The sequence below is a fragment of the Cryptomeria japonica genome, chromosome 7 (genome assembly GCF_030272615.1).
Source record: "Cryptomeria japonica chromosome 7, Sugi_1.0, whole genome shotgun sequence".
In the NCBI taxonomy this organism is placed as follows: domain Eukaryota; kingdom Viridiplantae; phylum Streptophyta; class Pinopsida; order Cupressales; family Cupressaceae; genus Cryptomeria; species Cryptomeria japonica.
The window spans coordinates 729,341,286-729,362,136 of record NC_081411.1 but is presented as its reverse complement, the minus strand read 5'-3'; the positions used below and the strand labels follow the sequence as shown (position 1 = coordinate 729,362,136).

At 33.7% G+C, this 20,851-nt stretch overlaps 1 protein-coding gene across 6 annotated transcripts; it reads right to left on the bottom strand.

The window, feature by feature from the left end:
- Positions 1-12,166: 12,166 nt before the first annotated feature.
- On the bottom strand, positions 12,167-17,232 carry LOC131047454 (ammonium transporter 3 member 1). Of its 6 annotated transcripts, none has more exons than XM_057981347.2 (4): positions 16,900-17,232; positions 14,715-15,466; positions 14,346-14,631; positions 12,167-13,097 (listed from the first exon to the last, which is right to left on the bottom strand). In XM_057981347.2, exons 2-4 carry the CDS (start codon positions 15,357-15,359, stop codon positions 12,562-12,564), a joined length of 1,467 nt encoding a protein of 488 aa, XP_057837330.2. In that variant the 5' UTR covers positions 15,360-15,466; positions 16,900-17,232; the 3' UTR covers positions 12,167-12,561. The 6 variants fall into 6 exon arrangements, with proteins under 6 accessions (XP_057837330.2, XP_057837333.2, XP_057837329.2 ...); XM_057981350.2 differs by having other exon boundaries at positions 14,715-15,461; positions 17,027-17,212; XM_057981346.2 differs by having other exon boundaries at positions 17,027-17,211.
- Positions 17,233-20,851: the final 3,619 nt, after the last annotated feature.

Genomic DNA, 20,851 nt, shown 5'->3' with positions numbered 1-20,851 from the left:
ATCCAGATATGGTCATCCCTAGAAGTACAACACAATTTGTGAAATCAATTTTATGTGATAAATCAGAAGATTTAGATGACTTCAATGTATAGTGTATAAAAAGTACATGCATTGATTGTGGAGATTTGAAAAAATTTCCATTTCAAATTGAGAATATTGATGTTTCAGTGCCAATTTTGTGGAAAAGATTTCAATATGAGACATATCAAACTAAGTCAGGAGATGAATCCAAAAAAAATTCATTGAAGGAGAGTGAATTGTCCTACCTTGAATTTATGAACAAATTTCATACTATGATTTATCCACATATCCAACATTATCATGGTGCACGATGGCAAGCTAAACAATTTCGTGATTCCAAAAATTGAATTCCACCTGGTTGTATTCTTTCAATTGTAGATTTCTCTGAGAACTATACATTTGCCCCTCAATCGAAGATTCAAGCTCAATATTATCATTCTGATCAAGTTGCAATATTTGTGCAAGTGACCTATAGACATGCATAATTTGATGTGGATTGGGTAAAAAATTGTACTAATCCAAATGAACGCATTATCATCAAGGAGGTTCATTTCTATATTAGCGATGATAAGGTTCATGATAGGAGCTATGTAGCTCACTGTTTTGCAATGTTTTATGAAGATCTTGCAAATTGCGGGATAAATGTTTCACAACACTGGATTTGGTCGGATGGTTGTGCAGGTGAGTACATAAGTTTCAATTCATTTTCATTTATATGTAAATTTGTATTTGATTTCAATTTGATAAATTTTATTTTAAATGTTCAATTGTACATGTACATGACAAACAACTTTGTGGAGCAAGACAATTTAAATCTGCAAAAGCTTTTAATTGGCTATCCATGCAACATGCTAGACACAATGTTAAGTTTCTATGGAACTTCTTTGAAAGTGGACATGGAAAAGGAGAGCACGATGGAGTAAGAGCATGTGTGAAGTGTGCACTTCGGCAACATGAACTTGCAGGTACTATTAATTTTGTTTTTAATTTGTTTGTATCTATTTATTAATATAATTTCATTTAAAAAGAAGTGCACATAACAACATCTCTAAGTTCTTTTATGTAGGTAATAGCATAGAGAATGAAAACAAAATTGTTGAATGGTGTCAAAGTCATTTTACTAGTCGGGACATGCCATACAACAAACGCTATTTTTAGGAAGTGAAAGGTAAAATATTTTTGTTCTCAAGATTTCTTTAAAAATTTCATTAGCTCTGCATTTCACTTTTATCCTAAAGTAGTTGATCTTAAAATGTGAAAATTTCATTTCATATTTGTAATAGGTATTGATCGATCTAATCCTTACAATTGTCAAACAATTGTTGGTATTAGAAGTTTACATCAAGTGATGACTACAGGACACCACAAGCCTCCATTGATTCAAGTAAGAGGAAAATCATGCTTTTGTGCTGACTGTGTTGAGGACAATCTAATGAGACAATGTGAGAATATTGCAAATGGATATGTCTCACAATGGGATATGAAAGAGTTAATCAGAATGCCTCCTTATGAAGATGATGAAAATGACATAGACATTCATGATCCTATATATTCAACTGATTATGAGCGTGTTTCTGATTTAGTCATTTCAGGTGCATGTGTGCATACATGTTCTTTTATTTAGTTTTAATTTAGATCATGTAGTGACATGTTCAAATTTTATAGATACATCTTACCTTTGTTTTAAATTTATATGGTGTCATATGGATGTACATACACGTAGGTGATATTTTTGCTGTGGTTGCGGATCCTAACAATGTGGAAGGTGTAGATTATTATCTACAAAGATGCACGAAAGCAAAATTTAAATTGCCAGAAGTAACTGTAGATGGTGATGGACAGTCATATCCAACTAGTTCAGTTGATATAGAAGGCACCTATTATCAACAAACTAAGATAGACAAAAATGGTGTTCAACTTATTGAATACATGTCTGGAAAAATAGTTCTACATTACAGTCACCTGGTTATAACGACAGAGCTGCAATTTGAGACATTGCCAAAAAAAGGACGTGCCAATCAAAAGTGGAGGTTACCTTTTGAAGAACATGAATTTTTTTTGGAGATAATAAAAGATAGAGAGGATCCAGACTATATGTATCAGGAGCTAACCTAGGCTATCTAACTTGTTTTTGTAGCTTGAATACTTTTATATTTGAACTAGAGTTTGAACTCATGTTTAATTTGAACTAGGACTGGATATATATATTTTTGGACCATATTAAAACTTAGAGATGATTTTTTAATATTGGATCATATCTAGTTTTTTTTTTTTTGACATGGTGAACAATGGTTTTCATATATTGTTATGCATGCTCAAGGTTGAAATGCTTTTATATTTATAATTTTATGTATTCTTCAATTACATACATACATGTGATATACATCCCCTTCAGACATGCGCTTTGTACATCCCCTTAAGGCATCGTCTTTGGACATCCCCTTAAGACATCCCCTTTGGACATCCCCTTAAGACATCCTAATAGGTCCTAACTTTCGACCCCCTTATGTGAAGTATGCTAAATTATATAAATTGTTACATATGCATGTTTGGTTGAAAAACTTTTAAATGTATTCTTTTATGTTATACATCCCTTTAAGACATCCTCTTTGGACATCCCCTTAAGACATCCTAATAGGTCCTAATTTTAGATCCCCTTATGAACTAAGTATGCTAAATTATATATACATTGTTATTCAATTTTTCATGAGTTCACACACATGTAAATTCCTTTCTTTGTTACATTAGATTATCAATGATCATTTATATTACTTGAATTAGATTATTAGTAATTATTTATATTGCTTGATTAAGAAATTATTAGTAATTATTTATATTTCTTGATTAAGAACAAGACACTAGTCACAATTGCATTATTCATATTTATTAGTGATTATTTATATCACTTGAAATTTAGAAAATACATTTTGATTTTTCATTGACATCCCCTTAAGAAAAGTTAGGTATAGTCCTAGGATATAGTCTTAACTAATGTTAAACTCTAGATTAATATCAAACTTAGCTCTTACTTTAGTACTAGTTGTGAAGAAAAGAAAGCATCCCATACTACTTGTACTCATCACCATTAAAGTTTAAGTGTTACAACAAACACAACATGTAATATTGTTAATAATATTTCCACAACCTACTAAAATGATCCATAAACCTATATAAATACCAATACCAATACCAACCATAAAACCTAGTATACATCATTCGCATATCAATCTAACTGAAATGTATAAATGATTTGCATATCAATCTAACTGAAATGTAACACATAAAATAAACATGTAACTCAGAATTATAAAATTTCTATAAACACGTAACACAACTAAGTAGACAAATTCAATAATAATGAGTTCGAAGAAATTGAATACTAATTTAGCATGTATCATGATCCCCTTAAGACATCCCCTTTAGACATCCATTTTTGACTAAATTATGTACTAAATAATAAATTATAAATATTAAGAAAAGGTGTTGATGAATTAGGAGAGTGATCTAGTGTGCACCTAATTCAGAGTGAGAGCTCATTGTAACACATAAAATAAACATGTACAACACATGAAATGTAGATATAAACATGTAACACATGAAATGTTTAGATAAACATGTAACATGCATGAAATGTTGAGGTATAATGTTTAAAATATGGCTACAAATGCAATGTCCACAGTTCATGTATAATATCTAAATGTCCACAACATGTATAATAGAAATCGAGTGCATAATAGAAATATAATGTTCACAACATGTATAATAGAAATGTCCACAACATGCATAATAGAAATGTCAGATATACATAATAAAAGAAGCAAGCATGTATATATAACAATATAACGAGCTATGTCGCACCCTGTCCTGATCCCCAATCTGATCTGTCGCCTGCTCCAGGGGCCTACATTGTGTACACAATGTCTATGTTAAAAAAATTATATATATAGTGGATCTTGATGAATAGGAAAAAAATAAGACATATCAATTTAAATATAAGTATAAATATAAATTTACCTGCGTATCCTGATGAATAGGATCACCAGGTACCTGCAAATCTCCATATCTCGTGTCCATCATAATCTCCTATAATATATATTTAAAATTAAAAAAATATGTTAGTGGTAGTGAATACATAAAAACTTTGTATATACAACTAAGTTAAAATCAAAATTTCCAGTTTCTTACCTTATTCCTCTCCTCGAATGCACGCCCGATGCCAGATATCTCCGAAGAGTGTAATGACACAACATCTGGATCAATAAAGTCATCCATAAGAAGAGATGAAAAACCTCATCGCCGAACTCCTGGAGTCTGTGGTGTAGGATGCACTGTAGTCTCGGGAGCTATAGGAGGTATCAAAATATCCTCCTGTCTGGAACTACCAGGCTCTGAATCTCCTCCACCATGGCTGGTACTAGTCGAGGATCTCTGAAGTATTCGTCCAATGAACTTAGGCAGATGCTGAGGAGTGATCCCATGTAATATAGAGAGAGCCTAATAAGCATCCACAAGATCACTCACTAAATAGGAGCTCATTTGGCACATACTCACCATTGCCCTCTTACTAGGGGGATGTGTATCACGGTGTCTAAATTTGTCTGCAAATTTGCCCCTACCCTACCTAGCATGTCGTGGAAAGTTTGTGTAATCAACATCATATCCTAGATGAAATTTTGCATACAATTGTTTGCAGAAATACTGTGGTAGCTCATCCTTCTGTAGCCACCTATGATGTGTCGCCAACCACCTAGGATATATGAATGGTGCAACAATAGGATCCTCACATCTAGTGACCTGATATCCTCTAACCACAACCATTTCCATGTAAAATGGGAACATGGATTTTGTATTCAATGCAAAAACATCTCTGTCTATTGTTTTCCATTTCACCGTGCCATAGACAGTGTGAGATAAAGTCCTGTAAAAATGCTCAATGTGAGGGTCATCATATGGGTTGTATGATTGAGCAAGCTCAATCATACACATCAGCTCATCTCTAATACGTTTTAATTTATCTCTATTGGCCAACACAAAAGTGCCATTTAAAGTCTGTTGTAACTGTGCTAGAGAGGATTGCATTCTCAAAATAGTCTCAGTATGAGCAGTCTCTAAATTCTCAGGAGTCTCAGACCTACGCAAGGTCTGCTGAGGATCAAGATGCACACTCTGCTCAGAAGAAAAATGATGTGAACCAGTAGAAGCCATATCTAGATGTGATGTGAAATGTATGAATATATATGTGTGTGAATCTGCATGTATACATTAAATTGAATTAAAAACAAGCTCATATACAATATATGCCACAAACAAGATGAAACATTGTACAAATATGCACTTGAGTTAAACATTTTAAACAAAACGAATCAAAGGAACTGCAACCTATAGACATTGCAACTTAAAGATTACATTGCAAAACAAATTACATGAACATACACATGAAGTTATCTAACATAAAAATTATAATATGTGTATGCGACTACACCATTATATATAATGATTATGAGATCATTTTTTAAACTATAAAGTTACGCCAAATATCATGTTGATAATAATAATCATTCTAGCATAATTGTACTTCAAATATAAAATTTCGTAATAGGTATATAATGTTGGAGTAAAATAGACAATCACCTAATTTATTAATAAATCATTAATTACATTCCTTTTAATTTATCTAAGGTTTTCATTTTCCTTTTATAAGCAAATTCATTAGTGTAAAATTTAATCTAGTTAATCTAGTTTAACCAAAGATCACACAAAAGGATTGAACCAAAGATCAAAGGACCAAAAATATAAAGGAAATATCAATGAAGCTATTAAATTGTTCTAAGAATTCTAATCAAAATAATGATTAATGGGAGGGAACCAACATTTAGAATCATGATTTAGGGGTAGAACTTGAGAGAAGTAGGGGATATATGGAGCCAAGACTTAAATAACTAAAGTTATAATTAGAAGTTGAAATGATGAAGTTCACTATATAGTATTTATTGCACCAAAGGGTTCTAGGATCTCAAACGGTTCCACAAAGTGATAGGCAAGTTTGGAAGACAAAAATTAATCAAGCTTGTCAGTGGCTAATTTATTAGAAACACTCTCTCCAATACATGACTATTTTGATGTATATATTTTTCTCATTTATAAATTTTCTAAAAATCCACTACATTCCCCAATTGCTAATCAATCTAAGTTTGGTCTTTCATATTTTCTAGTTCATTTGGATCCACAACTATCATGTCCAAGCCTATTTGTTAAGCATACAATACTTGAGCTTACGAACCTCCAATGAAGAAATGAGAAGTGTGTTTATGGTTAATGTTATCATATGCAAACTCAATTAATGGTAAGTAAGTTCCCATCTTTTTATTCACAAGTCCTCAAGAATCTGGTTCACTCTCTTTTTGTTGATCAATCTTAAGGTGATGGGTTGATCTATAGTCCATTTTACTTCCCAATTATGTGTATGTTTTTCCGAAACCTTGACATTATCCAGGTGTCTCAAATATGATCTTATCAAACTTACCTTTAATAAGTATGATATTGTTTGGTACTCCATGAAACTAAAAGATCTCCTAAACTCTTGGAAGGTATACATGGATGCCTGAATATAATTAGAGAGATTGTTTGTAAATTATATTCTCTTATATTGTTTTTGATATTAAAAGCAACAAAAAACAACGGGGCCGACCCATAGGAACAATTAGAAGGTCAGTGACAGAACCACTGTCCACAGATAATCAACATTGTAGCAGCCTTTTGCCTCTATCAAAAAAAAAAATCATTCTACGAGAGTTTATCAGAGATAAAGTTTTACTAATCAAAGTTTTAGCCATTTGCCATGCTGGGCAATAAACAGAGAAGTATAAATAGAAGCATAAACTAGCCCTATCCACCCAACGACTACTAGATATAGACAAAAAACTAGAAATCCTCCACATGCAGAAAATTATTTCTTTTTCCCATGGCTCTTCTTAGGGAGCAGCTTTTTAGCCCATTCCTTAGTGAGGAATTTGAATAGGGATTTGTAGTCCTCATCCTCCTTGCCTTTCCCTTTGGTCATGTTTTCCTTCATGAGGCATAGAGTAGTAGCCGAGCATCGCATAACATTCAGTGCAAAATTGGAAACATCGTGCATCTTGGACTCCACCGCCTCCAGTCTGCTAGTGATCACTTGCACATTGTCAGAGAGGGCCTCCATTTTTTTCTCCAGCTCCACTAAGTTGGTTTCCTCCTCCTCTTTCACGTTGTTGGCCTCCTCCACGACCATCATTTTTTCCAGCTTGAAGGTCAAGGAGGGGAAATTTGATGGCTCTGGACTCTTGGATGAAGTGGGGCTTTCCGAAACTAGGGTGGAGCTCATAGAATGAGGGGTCGGATTATGCTGGGCCAGGGGCATTTTATCAGTCGAAATGGAATTACCGATGTCATGCGAGGAGAAAGGGTCTCTCAGATATTTTTTCGAGGGTTTAGAGGCAAGTCTGCTAGAATGAAGAGGGGTATTGACTTCTTCAGTAAATTCCATATCAACGTCAATCTCTTGGATTTTGACTTTCATGGGAGTTTTGACCTCCTTCGGGGAGTGATTTTTGGTTTTCTTGCTGTAGGAGCCAATTTCTGGGAGCCGAGGAGGGCTAGCATCAATAATAGTAGGAGGTTGGGTCGAAGGGGTGACGTTCTGGATAGAGATGGAATGGGGTGGGCAGAGGGCGAGGTGAAAGTTATACAGGTGGAGAATGAGGCCCTGGTGCAGGATGAGAAAATCTTTCCCTTTTTTCTTAGCTTCGACTATATCCTTAACATTAGCGTCCATAGAATGCAACAAAAAGAACAGAATGGAAATGAAGTCTCATATTGTTTGTAATTATATGTTTTTTTGGTTGTATATGTTTTGGTTGTATATGTTTTTTGGTTGTATATGTTTTTAATTATATGTAATTAAAACAATATATATACATATATTGTTATTAAAACAATTAAAAAATTAAAAATATATACATATAAATTACTAAAACAATTAAAAAATTAAAAATCTATACATATACATTATTAAAACAATTAAAAACAAAAACAAAAAATTAAAAATGAAAAAAAACCTTTCAGCCCTACCTTGCTCGACCGAAAGTCTTCTTAGCCCCCCTCCCGCTCCAACTATTTCAGACTCTGCAAATGGGGGGCTAAGTGCAGTTGGTGGGTATATGTAGGGCCGGGTAGTTACTCGACCGAGTATACCTTGCCACCCGTCCTCCACATAGGTGCCATGTGGCGCTACACAGACTCGACCGAGTAGGATTTCTTTTGTGTCACACTTAGCTAAAAGTGTGACACAACACTATACTTTCCCCCTAATGGGGTGAATAGGCACATGATTAGGATGGGAAGAATTAGCATGATCATCATTAAAAAAGTTACCCAAATTAGGCTCCATCTCCTCGGTAATTAAACCTTGGGAAGCCTTAATTCTAATGCTTCGTCTAACAGGGATAGAATAGGTAGGACTAATAGTGGTAAAACTCATGCACTAGAGGGAAAATTTGAATTTTGAATTGTGAAACAAAGCTTACAAAATTGGTTAATGCAAAATTTAAGAAAATAATGATTACACAATTTGAACTTTGTTGGAAGAAGGAAAAGACACAATTTTCAAAAAATGAAAGGAAATTGAAAATTTAAAATTAGGGCCAAGGGAATACCACTTAATTTTAAAATTAGAATTTTTAAAATCAGGGCAAACTATAATTAACCTCTTAATTTTAAAAAAATTCTTGAAATTTGAAATGTTGAATTTTGAAGGTATTTCCGATTCTAGAGGGATCAAAAATCGATAAAATCAGCCAATCCTCTGGATTTAGGCTACTAAATACAGTCATAATAGTCTCTCGAAATTTCAAGAAAAAAGCCTAGGATCGTGGCGGGAATGCACATGGTTTGACCAACTTTTTTCGAAATTTTCAGGGATGGATATTACGATGATTGTAAAGCTAACCCCAAAAATTTGGTGAATTTTACGATCTCTAGACGGGCGAAATGAAGGCGCAAATGTGAGAATAGGACCCTATTAGGGTTTTGAAGAAGAAGAGGAATTGAATTGCAATTTGGAAAAGGGTCAAGCCTAATGGATAGGGACACCTTGGAAAATGTTTAGAAATTTGAATTGAAATGAAATTGATTTGAAATTTGCACAGAATCCAATTAATTTTGAAAATTAGGGTTTGATGACCTAACCACTTAATTTTAAAATTTGAATTTTGGGAAAAAAGGGGGGAAATTGAAAATTTGAATTGTAGGATTACAAACAAATCTGAGAACAATCAAAAATCTGAAAATTAAATGGAAATCCAATTTTTGCACAAGTTCAAGATGTTTTTGGAAAATTAGGGTTTTAACAAGTAACCTCTTAATTTTGTAAATTTTGATTGCAAATTGAATAAGACAATGATGAAATTGAATTTGACAATCAAAACAATTTTCAGATCTAAGATAACCACAAGCAATTTTTTACAAATCACAAGTTCAATTTTAATTTTAAAAACTAGGGTTTTTGATGATTTAACCACTAAGTTTGTAGAAATTTGAAACTTGTAAATGAAAAATATGCAATTTTGTTCAAAGGAAAACATGCAAGACGTTAGGTTCACCAAAATGTAATGGTTGGAAAAATGGCGAATGATAGATCAAGAGGAAAACTACCCTTTCCCTCAAAGAGAGATGAGAGTTTCACTATTGATTACCCTTCAAACACTTTTCACCATGTTACATTAGGAAGAGAAGAGGATAATTCACTAGATTCAATCTCTTCACATGAAGATGGTAGATTGAATTTTGAATGAATTGGGAATGTTAAGTTGATCCCCTCTTCCTTGTTTGAAATGGAAAGAAAATTGATTGAATTATGTAGTGCAAAAGTGATAAAGAATTGATTATAACTTGAGATCGGAATATGTGATGAAGTTGTGCACCTGGATCTAGCAGTAATATGTCGAGACAAAGTTGCCCTACGAATTTGAGGAAAAGTAGTCCGGATCGTGGCGGAAATATACACGGTCCTCCGAAAAATCCGAAAAACAAAAAGGGTTTTTCCGCTTTTGCAATGGAGCCCGAATCCGAAAGTACAACTGCACACCCGCAACCTACACATAGAAAAGAGAGGAAAATGGGTTGGGATTGGGGGTTTTCCTTTAGGTCAAACCCCAGTTTTGGAATTAACCAAGTAATGAAAAAAAGTACTTGCAAGTAGCTGTAAATGAAAGACTAAATTGTAAATCACCTCAAGGGAGGTTGTGATAGCAATGTTGATAGTGATGCTTGTGTGGAATTGAATGTTGAAATCAATCTCCTCTTCAATGGTTGAATCCTTGACTTGAATGCAACACCTAGCCTTGAAGGGAGACTTGCGAATGCTCAATGCTGGAAAAGAATGCTTGAATGCTTGATCGCTTATGCAACTTGAATCTATCCAAATTCGACCTATCCAACTTATGGAAATGAGAGGATGAATGCCCCCTTAATTACATGTTAGTGGATCTGATTTTCGTCACGAGCCGACATCGGGGGAGTTTCCCGCCCAATGCACAACCAACAATGCAACCCTAGGAAGGAACCTGCCCCAAAATAGGGCAAGGACAGGGGCGCCACGCCCCTGTCCTACCCCTTTCTCTAGGGCAGAGTGCGGATGGGGTGATGTAGAGGCCAAGGAAGAAGCTGTTTCTGAAAGCTGAGCAATCTCCAGTCTCTAATCAGGCTAGAGGATTCGATCTCGCGTGCGTGAGGACCCTAATGTAGTCGAAAATTGCTACGGTCGCAATTTTATGACACTACAAAATGAATGTCTTTAAATACTAGAAGATCACAAATAGTCTTTCAAATATGGAGCAAATGGGCCTCTAATGGCTAGATGAAAAGGGCAAAGGTTAGTGATTATGAAATTTTAAAAATTGATTTTGGGGTCAATTTCAAGTAACTCAAAATTGATCTTATGCGTTATGAGATTGACTAAGATAGTGAATGCAAAATATTGTAATTATGATTGAATATACATAGAATAATAATGTGATGAATGTGTAGAAATAGGTACCTACAAAGTTATGAAAAAGTCAACTATATAGAAATATGTGTAAGTAAATAAAAATAGATAAAGATAGAGATGGAGTCAAACTTAATGCTACTACATAATTATATTAGATCATTTGATCAAAATAGAACTAAAACTAAATGAGAATTTATAGACTATACAAATTCAATGTCACATCTATGTGTTTTTTAATAGGTAAACTTAAGATTAAAATTAATTGTATAAAAGTTCAATGAATTGACTTGAATTTTTCTTGATTATAGTATTAAATTTATATCTTATTTAAAAAGATAATCATAAAATAACAACTAATTATCTTCTTAAAGTTCATTTTATTTGAAATTAATGGCTATAAATGAAAAATAATCTTCCCTAAGTTTATGGTATATAATTTAGTATGATATTAGTTAAGATTAATAGTTTTCATTGTTGATAATTAAATAATAAATATTAAGCTAATAAATTAAATGCAAGAAGAATAGGCATACTTAATTCAAGAGTGCTGAAGGAAATTAATTTTGACAAGACGTTGATTTTTACTATTTCATATAGAAAAACATGTAACCTAGAGTTGTCCTCTATTTCAAAATTTGGATAGAATTGCAACTATTTGTAAGTTGAATCCATGATTTATTAGCATTGGTTCTCATACATCCATTTCTAATCCCTAGATTCCACTTTCCCTAATTTGTGTCATTCTTGCAATGTTTGGGAGTTATCCCACATGGTGAAGATTCGACATTGTATATGTTTGTGTAACAATTTGTTATGTCTTGGTATTTAAAGACTTTCATTTGTAGATTATATCACCATCTAATCATATCCAATTATTATTGGCATATCTTGAACATTAAAAGGAGCTTGTAAAAGAACTTTATGATTTCATGCATTAAATAGAACATACTTACATTCAAACTTTAATCTTAGATCACTTGCATGCTTACTTGTTGTTTGACAACATTTGTGAAAACTATAAAACCAACCATTCACGAGGATTAACCAAGAGGAACATAAACCATCATAATTCAACAAGCTCCCAAGGTTATTTTAAATTCCACTAATCCTTACCCCAAAGCAGACAACACAGAATGGAGCAAATTGTATTTCCTTTATACCCATACAGTAGAATACAAAAGAAAACCCCCTTGTGAAAAGCAAGTAGATGACTCCAGCCATCTTATAATTACAGGGATCATAATCGAAAATGGTATATTCTAAAGAATAAAAGACAATAATTTATAAGTACTGAAAAGATGCTATTACAATAGAATACAAAAGAAAACCCCAGTAGAATACAAAAGAACACCCTCTTGCAAAAGCAAGTAATTCTACAAACTTTAAAAGACATTAACATTTTTCTATATAAAACATGATTTTTCTTCATTCTATTGAAGGATCACTGAGTGTGATCCAAATCATTGTTGCAGACACTACCCACACAACTGTTGCTAGAAGCCTTCTTAATCAATCCTTCACAAATCAATGGTAAGTCCTCTAGCACCCTGCCCATCACCATTTTTGGGATGAGTTGTCTCATCAGAATACAACCCATGCAATGTGTTGTCATATTTTTCACCATCACCCCACAGAGCATAAGCTTCCTCACCATGGACAGCATCATCCCCAATCAGGAGTTCCTCATCAGGCATCCTTAGAGGGATTACTACTTTAATCACAAGAAGAATTATGGTTGTGGCTACAACATTCCACCCAATAATAAAGCCTGCTCCCACCAACTGCTTAAGGAATTGCACCCCACCTGGTCCTCTATAAAAGGCTCCCTTAGAGTTTGTGACTGGTAAGAAAAGAGAACACAAAACAGGCTCTGCAAACAGTCCAGTAAGAGCTCCACCCAGTGTTCCTGCAACTGCATGAGTGTGGAACACACCTAGGGTGTCATCCACCTTCTGTAATATGCGTGATCTTTTGTGCACTATCATCATTGTGAACCATGGGACGCTACCAGATGCCACTCCCATTGCAATCGCTGCCCATCCTTGTACAACACCTAATGCACTAAAGGATAGACATCAGACACAGTTTTATGTAGTGACTATATTAGGCACAATTAAACAGATATTGCCCATTCATAACATAGTACATGAAATCCTGAAGATCAAGACAATCAAAGCAAGCTTAGGGTTATACATGAAATCCTTAATCGAGATAATCAAGCAAAGCCCGGAGATTTCATTTGAAAACTAAAAGCTCATCGGCACAATCTTGTAAATAAGTAAAACTCAGTACAATCCAGTAAATTCTAGAGACCATTTTAGCTAAAAGAATGGCTCTTTCAAATTTGGCAAGCATATTGTATTTTGCCAACACATTACAACATTTCAGGCTTAACTCAAGCAATATGTATACAAGCTGATGGTTGCTATTTGGTAGAATGTCTGAAATATCTATCCTCAAGATACTTGCCCCATGAATAAGTGAAAAAAAAAAATGGATTGCATGTTCAATGTGTACGTTGCACATGATCCTACGTGGGTAAAAATTGTGAAAAACAGCTGCTTTATTATGGAGGAATTACATTTAGCTATAGATTTTCTGATATGGATGCACCCTTGAGGTCAGAGTCCAAGGATGTATGTCTTAGAATCCTCCTTGCAATCCCCCCTCCTAGTCCTATGTCACAACATTGACAACTTATGAAACCTAAGAAGAGGCTTACAGAGCAAAAGGATTACAAGCAAAACCCAAAATGCAGACTAAGCAGGAAAAGATAGATCATTCTTTTGCTATGGATTATAGACTTCTTCCTGGACTTCATTTGCCAATGGATGTACTTCTATGTTATAAAAATGAGTAATGATACCGAATAAAATACATACAAATTGAAAGGATCACAAATCAGAACTCAAGCTGCAGTATCATGCAGGAAAAGGGTAATGAGAAAAACAAGGTAATTTAAGAGATGCTTGAACATGATCATGGCAGACCAAGAAAACTCCCTATTTACTATCTGAAATTCTAGTTGAGAAGGAATACTGTTCTTTTCACAACCACGGAGAATCATGTCTATGCTTTGAGGTAGTCTCTCAGAGTGTTAGCTCAGTCTAAGTCAAGAGCACGATTTCTCCATTTTCTATTTATTTATAGCTTAAACAAAACACAAACAGGGTAACTTTGAACCAAAAATTTAGTAACAGAATTGTTCAAGGTTAAAATAGAACCCATATTCTTATAGTTTTTTCAAGAAGGTACTCTAAGTCTAAATTTGCTTGGAAGATAGGGGGATGGAATATGATACCTGCAGCTGGAGTAATACAGACAAGACCTGTAATCATTCCCTGGACAGCTCCAATGACAGAAGGTTTTCCAAAAAATATGACATCCAAGCAAGTCCATACAAGAAGGCTAGTGGAAGCACAAATGTTGGTATTCAGAACTGCCATGGATGAATCAATGTTGGCCGCATAAGGATCCCCTCCATTGAATCCAGCCCAGCCCATCCACAAAAGCCCTGCTCCAGCAAGCATAAGGAGTATGTTGTTTGGAGGAAATCGTTCCCGATCCTTCGTCAACCGAGGTCCAACCTGCGAAAGGAAAACTATATAATTTAGAAAAGGCCATCTATAAATATGTCAATCAAGTCCAATTAGTAGGGAATTACACTTACCCAATACGCTGCTACAAAGCCAGAAACACCTGAAGAAAGGTGAATAACATATCCTCCAGAGTAGTCAATCACACCCCAGTGGAAAAGAAATCCTCCTCCCCATAAGCTGAATGCTCCTACAGTGTATGAAAAGGTGAGCCACAGTGGCACAAATGCCATCCATGCCTTGATATTCATTCTTCCAAGCAATGAACCAGCTAATAGAATTACTGTTATCGCTGCGAAAACAAACTGGAAGAACACCATGGTAGCCATAGGATAGAAAGGGGCACTTGCTGCAGTTTCAACACTCCCATCTTGATGTTTATGTAGTGTCTCAGGGAGCAGTGTCTGGCTGATGAGATAACTTTGGCCTAATGCAGGACCTGCCTTACCCCAGAAGGGAAGCAGCTTATCCCCAAACGCCATTTTATAGGCCCAAGTCACCCAGCATATTAGAACAGCAGCAAATGCATAGAGAGCCATGAAAGCTGAATTAACAGCCCACTTTTTCTTGACTATACTGCCATATAGAATGACTAGGCCTGGCATGCTCTGCATACCCACAAATGTGGCAGCTACCATTTGCCATGCATTGTCTCCTTTGTTAAGCCAATCAGGCGAGACAGTGGAGTTCCGTAAGGCGACTGGAAGGACAGTTGTCATGGTTGTAGCAGAGCAAATAATCGATTCCTAAGATTTCAAGTCAGATCAAAGCCAGTGTCTATGCTACAACCCAAATCAGGGTATATGCTACAACTCAAGCCTCTGTTCTGCAGAAAGATAAAATTCAATATTCCAAAGTTAGAAATCAAATTTTCAACATAACTGCTATGTGCAAAGCAAACTGGAAGGGGAACATTAAGTACCAAAACCATGAAGCAACCATAGTCGAACAAAAGATAACAGAGAAAGTTTGTAGCCAAGATTTTTATCCATAACACCCAACAGACATACTTCTTTGTAGAGTCTGCAGTGAAGCAGTGAAGGAAAGATCTTGCGAAGAGAAATGTTTTGCATTTAGCAGAAGAAAAAAGACTTTCATTCTGATCCCCATGATAAAAGCCCTGAACCTTGTATCAGGGACTATGGCAAACCAGGATACTTTTACTGAATTCATTTTTGTCCATTCATAAAACATCAGCAGTCAATCCAGCGAGCTGTGGTAGGGTAGCAAGTAAAGGGCACTTAGCATGTGGAGAGCCATGCTCAAAGTCTGTGTTGTTTATAAAGGGAAAAGACTATGTGCAGTCCTCAATAGACACCACATTAAACATGACTTGAAATGTTGATTTACAGTATAAGAGACTTTTTAATAATATATGGGGTTCAGAATTTTCATCAGAAATATTGGATGGAACGACCACCTTGGACCCCCACCTATCTACAAATTATCAAATTTGCAAATATTAGGCAAAAAATCAAAAGGGGGTTCATCCCGATCACTGAAAGAGAAAGATTCATAAGAGGTTTTGTGCTCTCTATTAGCACAAAGAATCAGAGCAGAAAACAAGGTTCCATCAAAGTTTAAAACTATCAGAATAGAAATCGAAGTTTCATCTTTATTCAAATGGGGAGACTCTTGCGGATCTGGATGACATAAACCCTCAGCCCTCAAATTATGTGTCCCAGATTTCAGAAAGAACAGTGTAATCGTGCAATGTGAAGCAAAAAATTATGTTTCAGGGATCTAAGATTAAATATGCCTAACAATTGAGATTTACAGGCCTAAAGTGAGGCACACTACCAAAACCTCAACAATCAAAACCCGTTGGAAAACATCATAGCAAAGATAAAAATCAAAACAAACTCAAGCAAACAACCCAACTTATATAAAGATCATCTCAATTTGAAGAAGAAGATGATTGTTGATCAGATTAAGAAACAACCCAACTTATATAAAGATTATCTCAATTTGAAGAAAAGATTATCACATGCACAAACGCACTTCAGCAGCTTCACCCAACAGAAAAATCCAATGAATTGTAACTCTCACAAAGACACAAATAAGCTCTAAGGACTATCTGAATGATACAATAATACAGCTGATACCACTCCAATACATGCTGGCACTGAGTATGACAAATTGCCTACTATAAAAACCAAGCATAACTTCTACTCCACTTGAATTCAATTCTATCACACAGAAAAGCTTCAAATTTGCAGTCCAAAATTCACTATCAAATCTCGCATACAGTCAGTCTACCTGCAAATCATTTCCTTGACATAAAAATCACCATCTCTAAACTGTGATCTAAACAATAAAGATTCTAGAAGAATCACAGAAAACTGTATCTGTGAAAACAAGGTCCGAAATTCAATGGACTACAGACCTTAATCCATGAACCCAATTACACCCTTTTTTTCTTTTATTTTCATTCTCCTCGTTGAAAACCCACCAAAGGTGAAACTAATCTATTGTAAATTATAGTCTAATGGCCACAACTAGCACACAACCGTGACACACCACTCTGAAGTCTATGTAAAGTTGCACATTAACTTAAAGTATATTGTAGACACACAAAGATTCTTATCTATAAATTTGTTTCGTTTTTATGCATGGCTCAAATTTAATGGCTGTATTAACTATTTTAATTGAAAAATATAATTAAAAATATAAAAAGTTTAGATTTCATGAAAGAAAGATTTTTTATCCTAAAAAATCTGTATTAACCCATAAATAATCATTAAAAAAAAAAAAGGTCAATCAGATTTTATTGCACGAAAAAGAAGATATTTGATCATTAAAAATCTATAATTCTAATCTGTATATAACTAATATATAGTAAATAATCATCATAAAAAAATCACTTGTCCAATAAGATCCATAAAAATTACTTAACAATTAGCAGGTCAACCTTCCATTTAAGCCCAGGACCTACAAGCCGCAAAGCACAGCTTGGTTTTACCATGTTCACATTTCCAACCTTTTATGGTGGAATCTTCTCACAAGTATTCTGTGATAGCCTTAATACCAGGATTCCCAAGATTCCCAAGATTCCCAAGATTCTTGCCTCCATTAATATCACCAACTTTAACGGAGGTATCATGTGCTAAGGATAATTTAGTAGCAGTTGGCCTTTTTAGATCCATGTGCTTTCCCTTTCCTTGCATAGATATTCTCTCCCTTAAGGTTCCAGAATCTCCATTACCTAAGTTTGGCTGGTTGTTGGACCTCTTCTTCTTCATTATAACGTAGCTCCAAAGCAAACTGTACAACATGCAGTATTTTTAAAGCAGTCACAACCTGAACTAGAAAGGTTGTTATGTCTTACTTGATTGTCACGAGTCTTTGTTTCATATTAATGCGGGCGCACAGGTCAACCTCTCTAAAGTTTCTTTCAGACTTCTGTTTTGGATGTATAATTGCACAAACTTCAAAATTACTTCTGTGAAAAAAAAAGCCAGCTGGGACTGTATATAACTGTGGAAAAACCAGTCAAGACAGTAACTTAAACATGCACCAAGTAAGCAAAGGCGATTTTTCATACAAAATAGCGTCCCATCAAAAACATAAATTCGTATAACACAATTGCATTTCAGTAGTTTTGCATTTTTACAGCATTGAAAAGGCAGATTAAGACGATCAAACTAGTAGAAATCACATAAAAATCCATTGTGATTTGCAGATTTTGTGTTTTTGATCAAGTGTTGTTTTATATGGAGAATAGACAGTCAGTAAGTACAGCATATCCAGTCAAATCAATGTAACATTAATCTGCTTACTGACAGAAAATGAAACTTGTCCAAAGATACTTGATATCTTGATATAATGACAAAGTTCATGTTGTTGGTATCTAACAGGGTTGAATTGAAAGTTTTCATGATACCAAGAAACTGTATCAGTCTTGATCTTCTCAATTTGGGTTGTATTTGATCTGGTTTTTAACTAAACTCATCGCTGCTCTTTTGAGGGCTGTTAATTCTTCAGGTAAATATTTCATTATTTAATAAAGAATGTTTTGTTTGTTAAATTTACCATTAAATTTGTTCAAAATATATGTATAATATTGTATCTAATACAATAAGGGTTATACTGTAATGATTTATTGTTTATTGTCTTTTTATTTATAATTGATTTGTATAGTTGTAAGAGGTTTTTTTGTTTTTTAATACATCATTTAGATTTGTTTTATGAATATAGATGATTATTCTAATTTAAGATTAAATATAAGAGATATAATGAAATTGATTAAAATATGTATTTGTAATATTATATTTTATATAAATTAAAGGTAATTGTGTTGTTTTTGTTAATTAAAAAAAAAATTGACATCTAAATGGTGGGCTTATATTATCTTGACTTATTGTATGCCATCAAGAATCTTAATGAAGGAATTTGTCATCACCATTGTAAGAAAGATGCTTCTAGGTATTGGTCTACATCTTTGATGCTTTAAGAGTGTTAACCCACCAATCACCCTAAGAGATTTATCATGAAGTTATAAGCTTCTTAAGTGCTAAAGTAACAAATGCATCTTTGTATGGGTAGGGAGTTGACATTTGGAGCATCAAAATTTTAAATTCTAATTAGTAAATCATTTATGAATGGGTATGTATCATGCCGAATGTGTATTGCACTCACATATGAATGCAAAAACCTTCACCGATATTTAAACTAGAAGCATTTAATTTGATGTGTCTATCACACTTAAATGTAGATTAGATTGTGGGGGTTTCCACTATTTTTTCAAAGATAAAAATGAAACAAATATAAAATAAAAATATAATAATCTGATATCATAATAATCATGTACTCGCAATAGATATTTTACATTTTCAGAATTTAATACAAATATAAAAAATATATAATAATATGTTAATAATAATTTAATATTAATTACAATATTATAATATAAATTTATAATTTGATATTCTCTCCTTTAAAATTCCAGAATCTCCATTACCCAAGTTTCGCTGGCTTTTGGGCCTTAAATACACTCTTCTTCCCCATCATTATAATGTAGCTCCAAAGCAAACGGTACAACATGCTGTATTTTTTAAAGCAGTCACAACCTGAGCTAATTTAAAGGTTGTTCCGTCTTACTTGATTGTCATTAGTGTTTGTTTCACATTAATGCAGGCCAAGAAGTCAACCTCTCTAAAGTTTCTTTCAGACTTTTGTTTTTGGTTGCTATGTTTGTAAAAACTTCAAAACTACGTTTGAAGCAGCTGTGGGTCCCAAAACTGGGACACTCCATCCAACTGTGAAAAAACCAGTCACTCTTTTAAAAAAAGGACGGTAATTTAAATAGGTAATGGTAATTTTCATTTGATCAAAAATATAAGTTTAAATAATATAATTGTATTTCAATAGATTTTTAACATTTTTACAGCATTGAAAAGGTAGATTAAGAAGATCAAATCAGTAGAAATAGCATAAAAATCTGTTGTGATTTGCGGATTTTGTGTTTTTGATCAAGTGCGCCCGTTTTGTATGGAGAATAGATAGATATCCAGTCAAATCAATGTAAAGTTAATCTGGTTGCTGAGAGAAAATGAAGCTGTGCTTGTCGGGGTAGTTGATATAATGACAAAGTTCATGTTGTAGATATCTAGACGTGTTGAATTCATATCTTTTACTCTACCAACAAAGAAGAAATGACATCAGTCTTGATCTTGGGGTTTTAACTAGCTTCATTACTGCTCTTTTAAAAGTTGTTAATTCTTCAGTAATATTTCATTATTTAATGAAGAATGTTTTGTTTATTAAACCTATGATTAAATTTGTTCAAAATACATGTATAATATTATATTTAATATAATAATAAAGATTATATAGCAAGGATTTCTTGTTTATTGTCTGTTTGTTTTATAATTGATTAAAATAGTTGTAAGAGGGTTTTTTGTTTTTTTTTAATAAACAAATTTAGATTTTTTTTATGAATAAGATTAAATATAAGAGATATAATGAACCTAGTTAAAATTGTATTTGTAATATTATATTTTATATAAATAGAAGGTAATTGTGTTGTTTTTGTTAATTTTTTAAAGAAAAAAGAATTTATGTTGACATCTAGATGGTGGGGTTATATTATCTTGACTTTATTGCATGTCATCAAGAATCTTAATGAAAGAATTTGCCATCACCAATGTTAGAGAATGTTGTAGGTAGTGGTCTACATCTTTGATGCTTTAAGAGTTTTAAATAACCAATC

Bases quoted from the DNA above. Each gene is read 5' to 3' on its own strand.
- LOC131047454 (XM_057981347.2), bottom strand. From the start codon at position 15,359: ATGACAACTGTCCTTCCAGTCGCCTTACGGAACTCCACTGTCTCGCCT. The intron at 14,632-14,714 runs GTAAGTGTAATT...TTCCTTTCGCAG, and splicing joins GCTTTGTAGCAGCGTATTGG to GTTGGACCTCGGTTGACGAA. The intron at 13,098-14,345 runs GTATCATATTCC...TTAGTGCATTAG, and splicing joins CTGTATTACTCCAGCTGCAG to GTGTTGTACAAGGATGGGCA.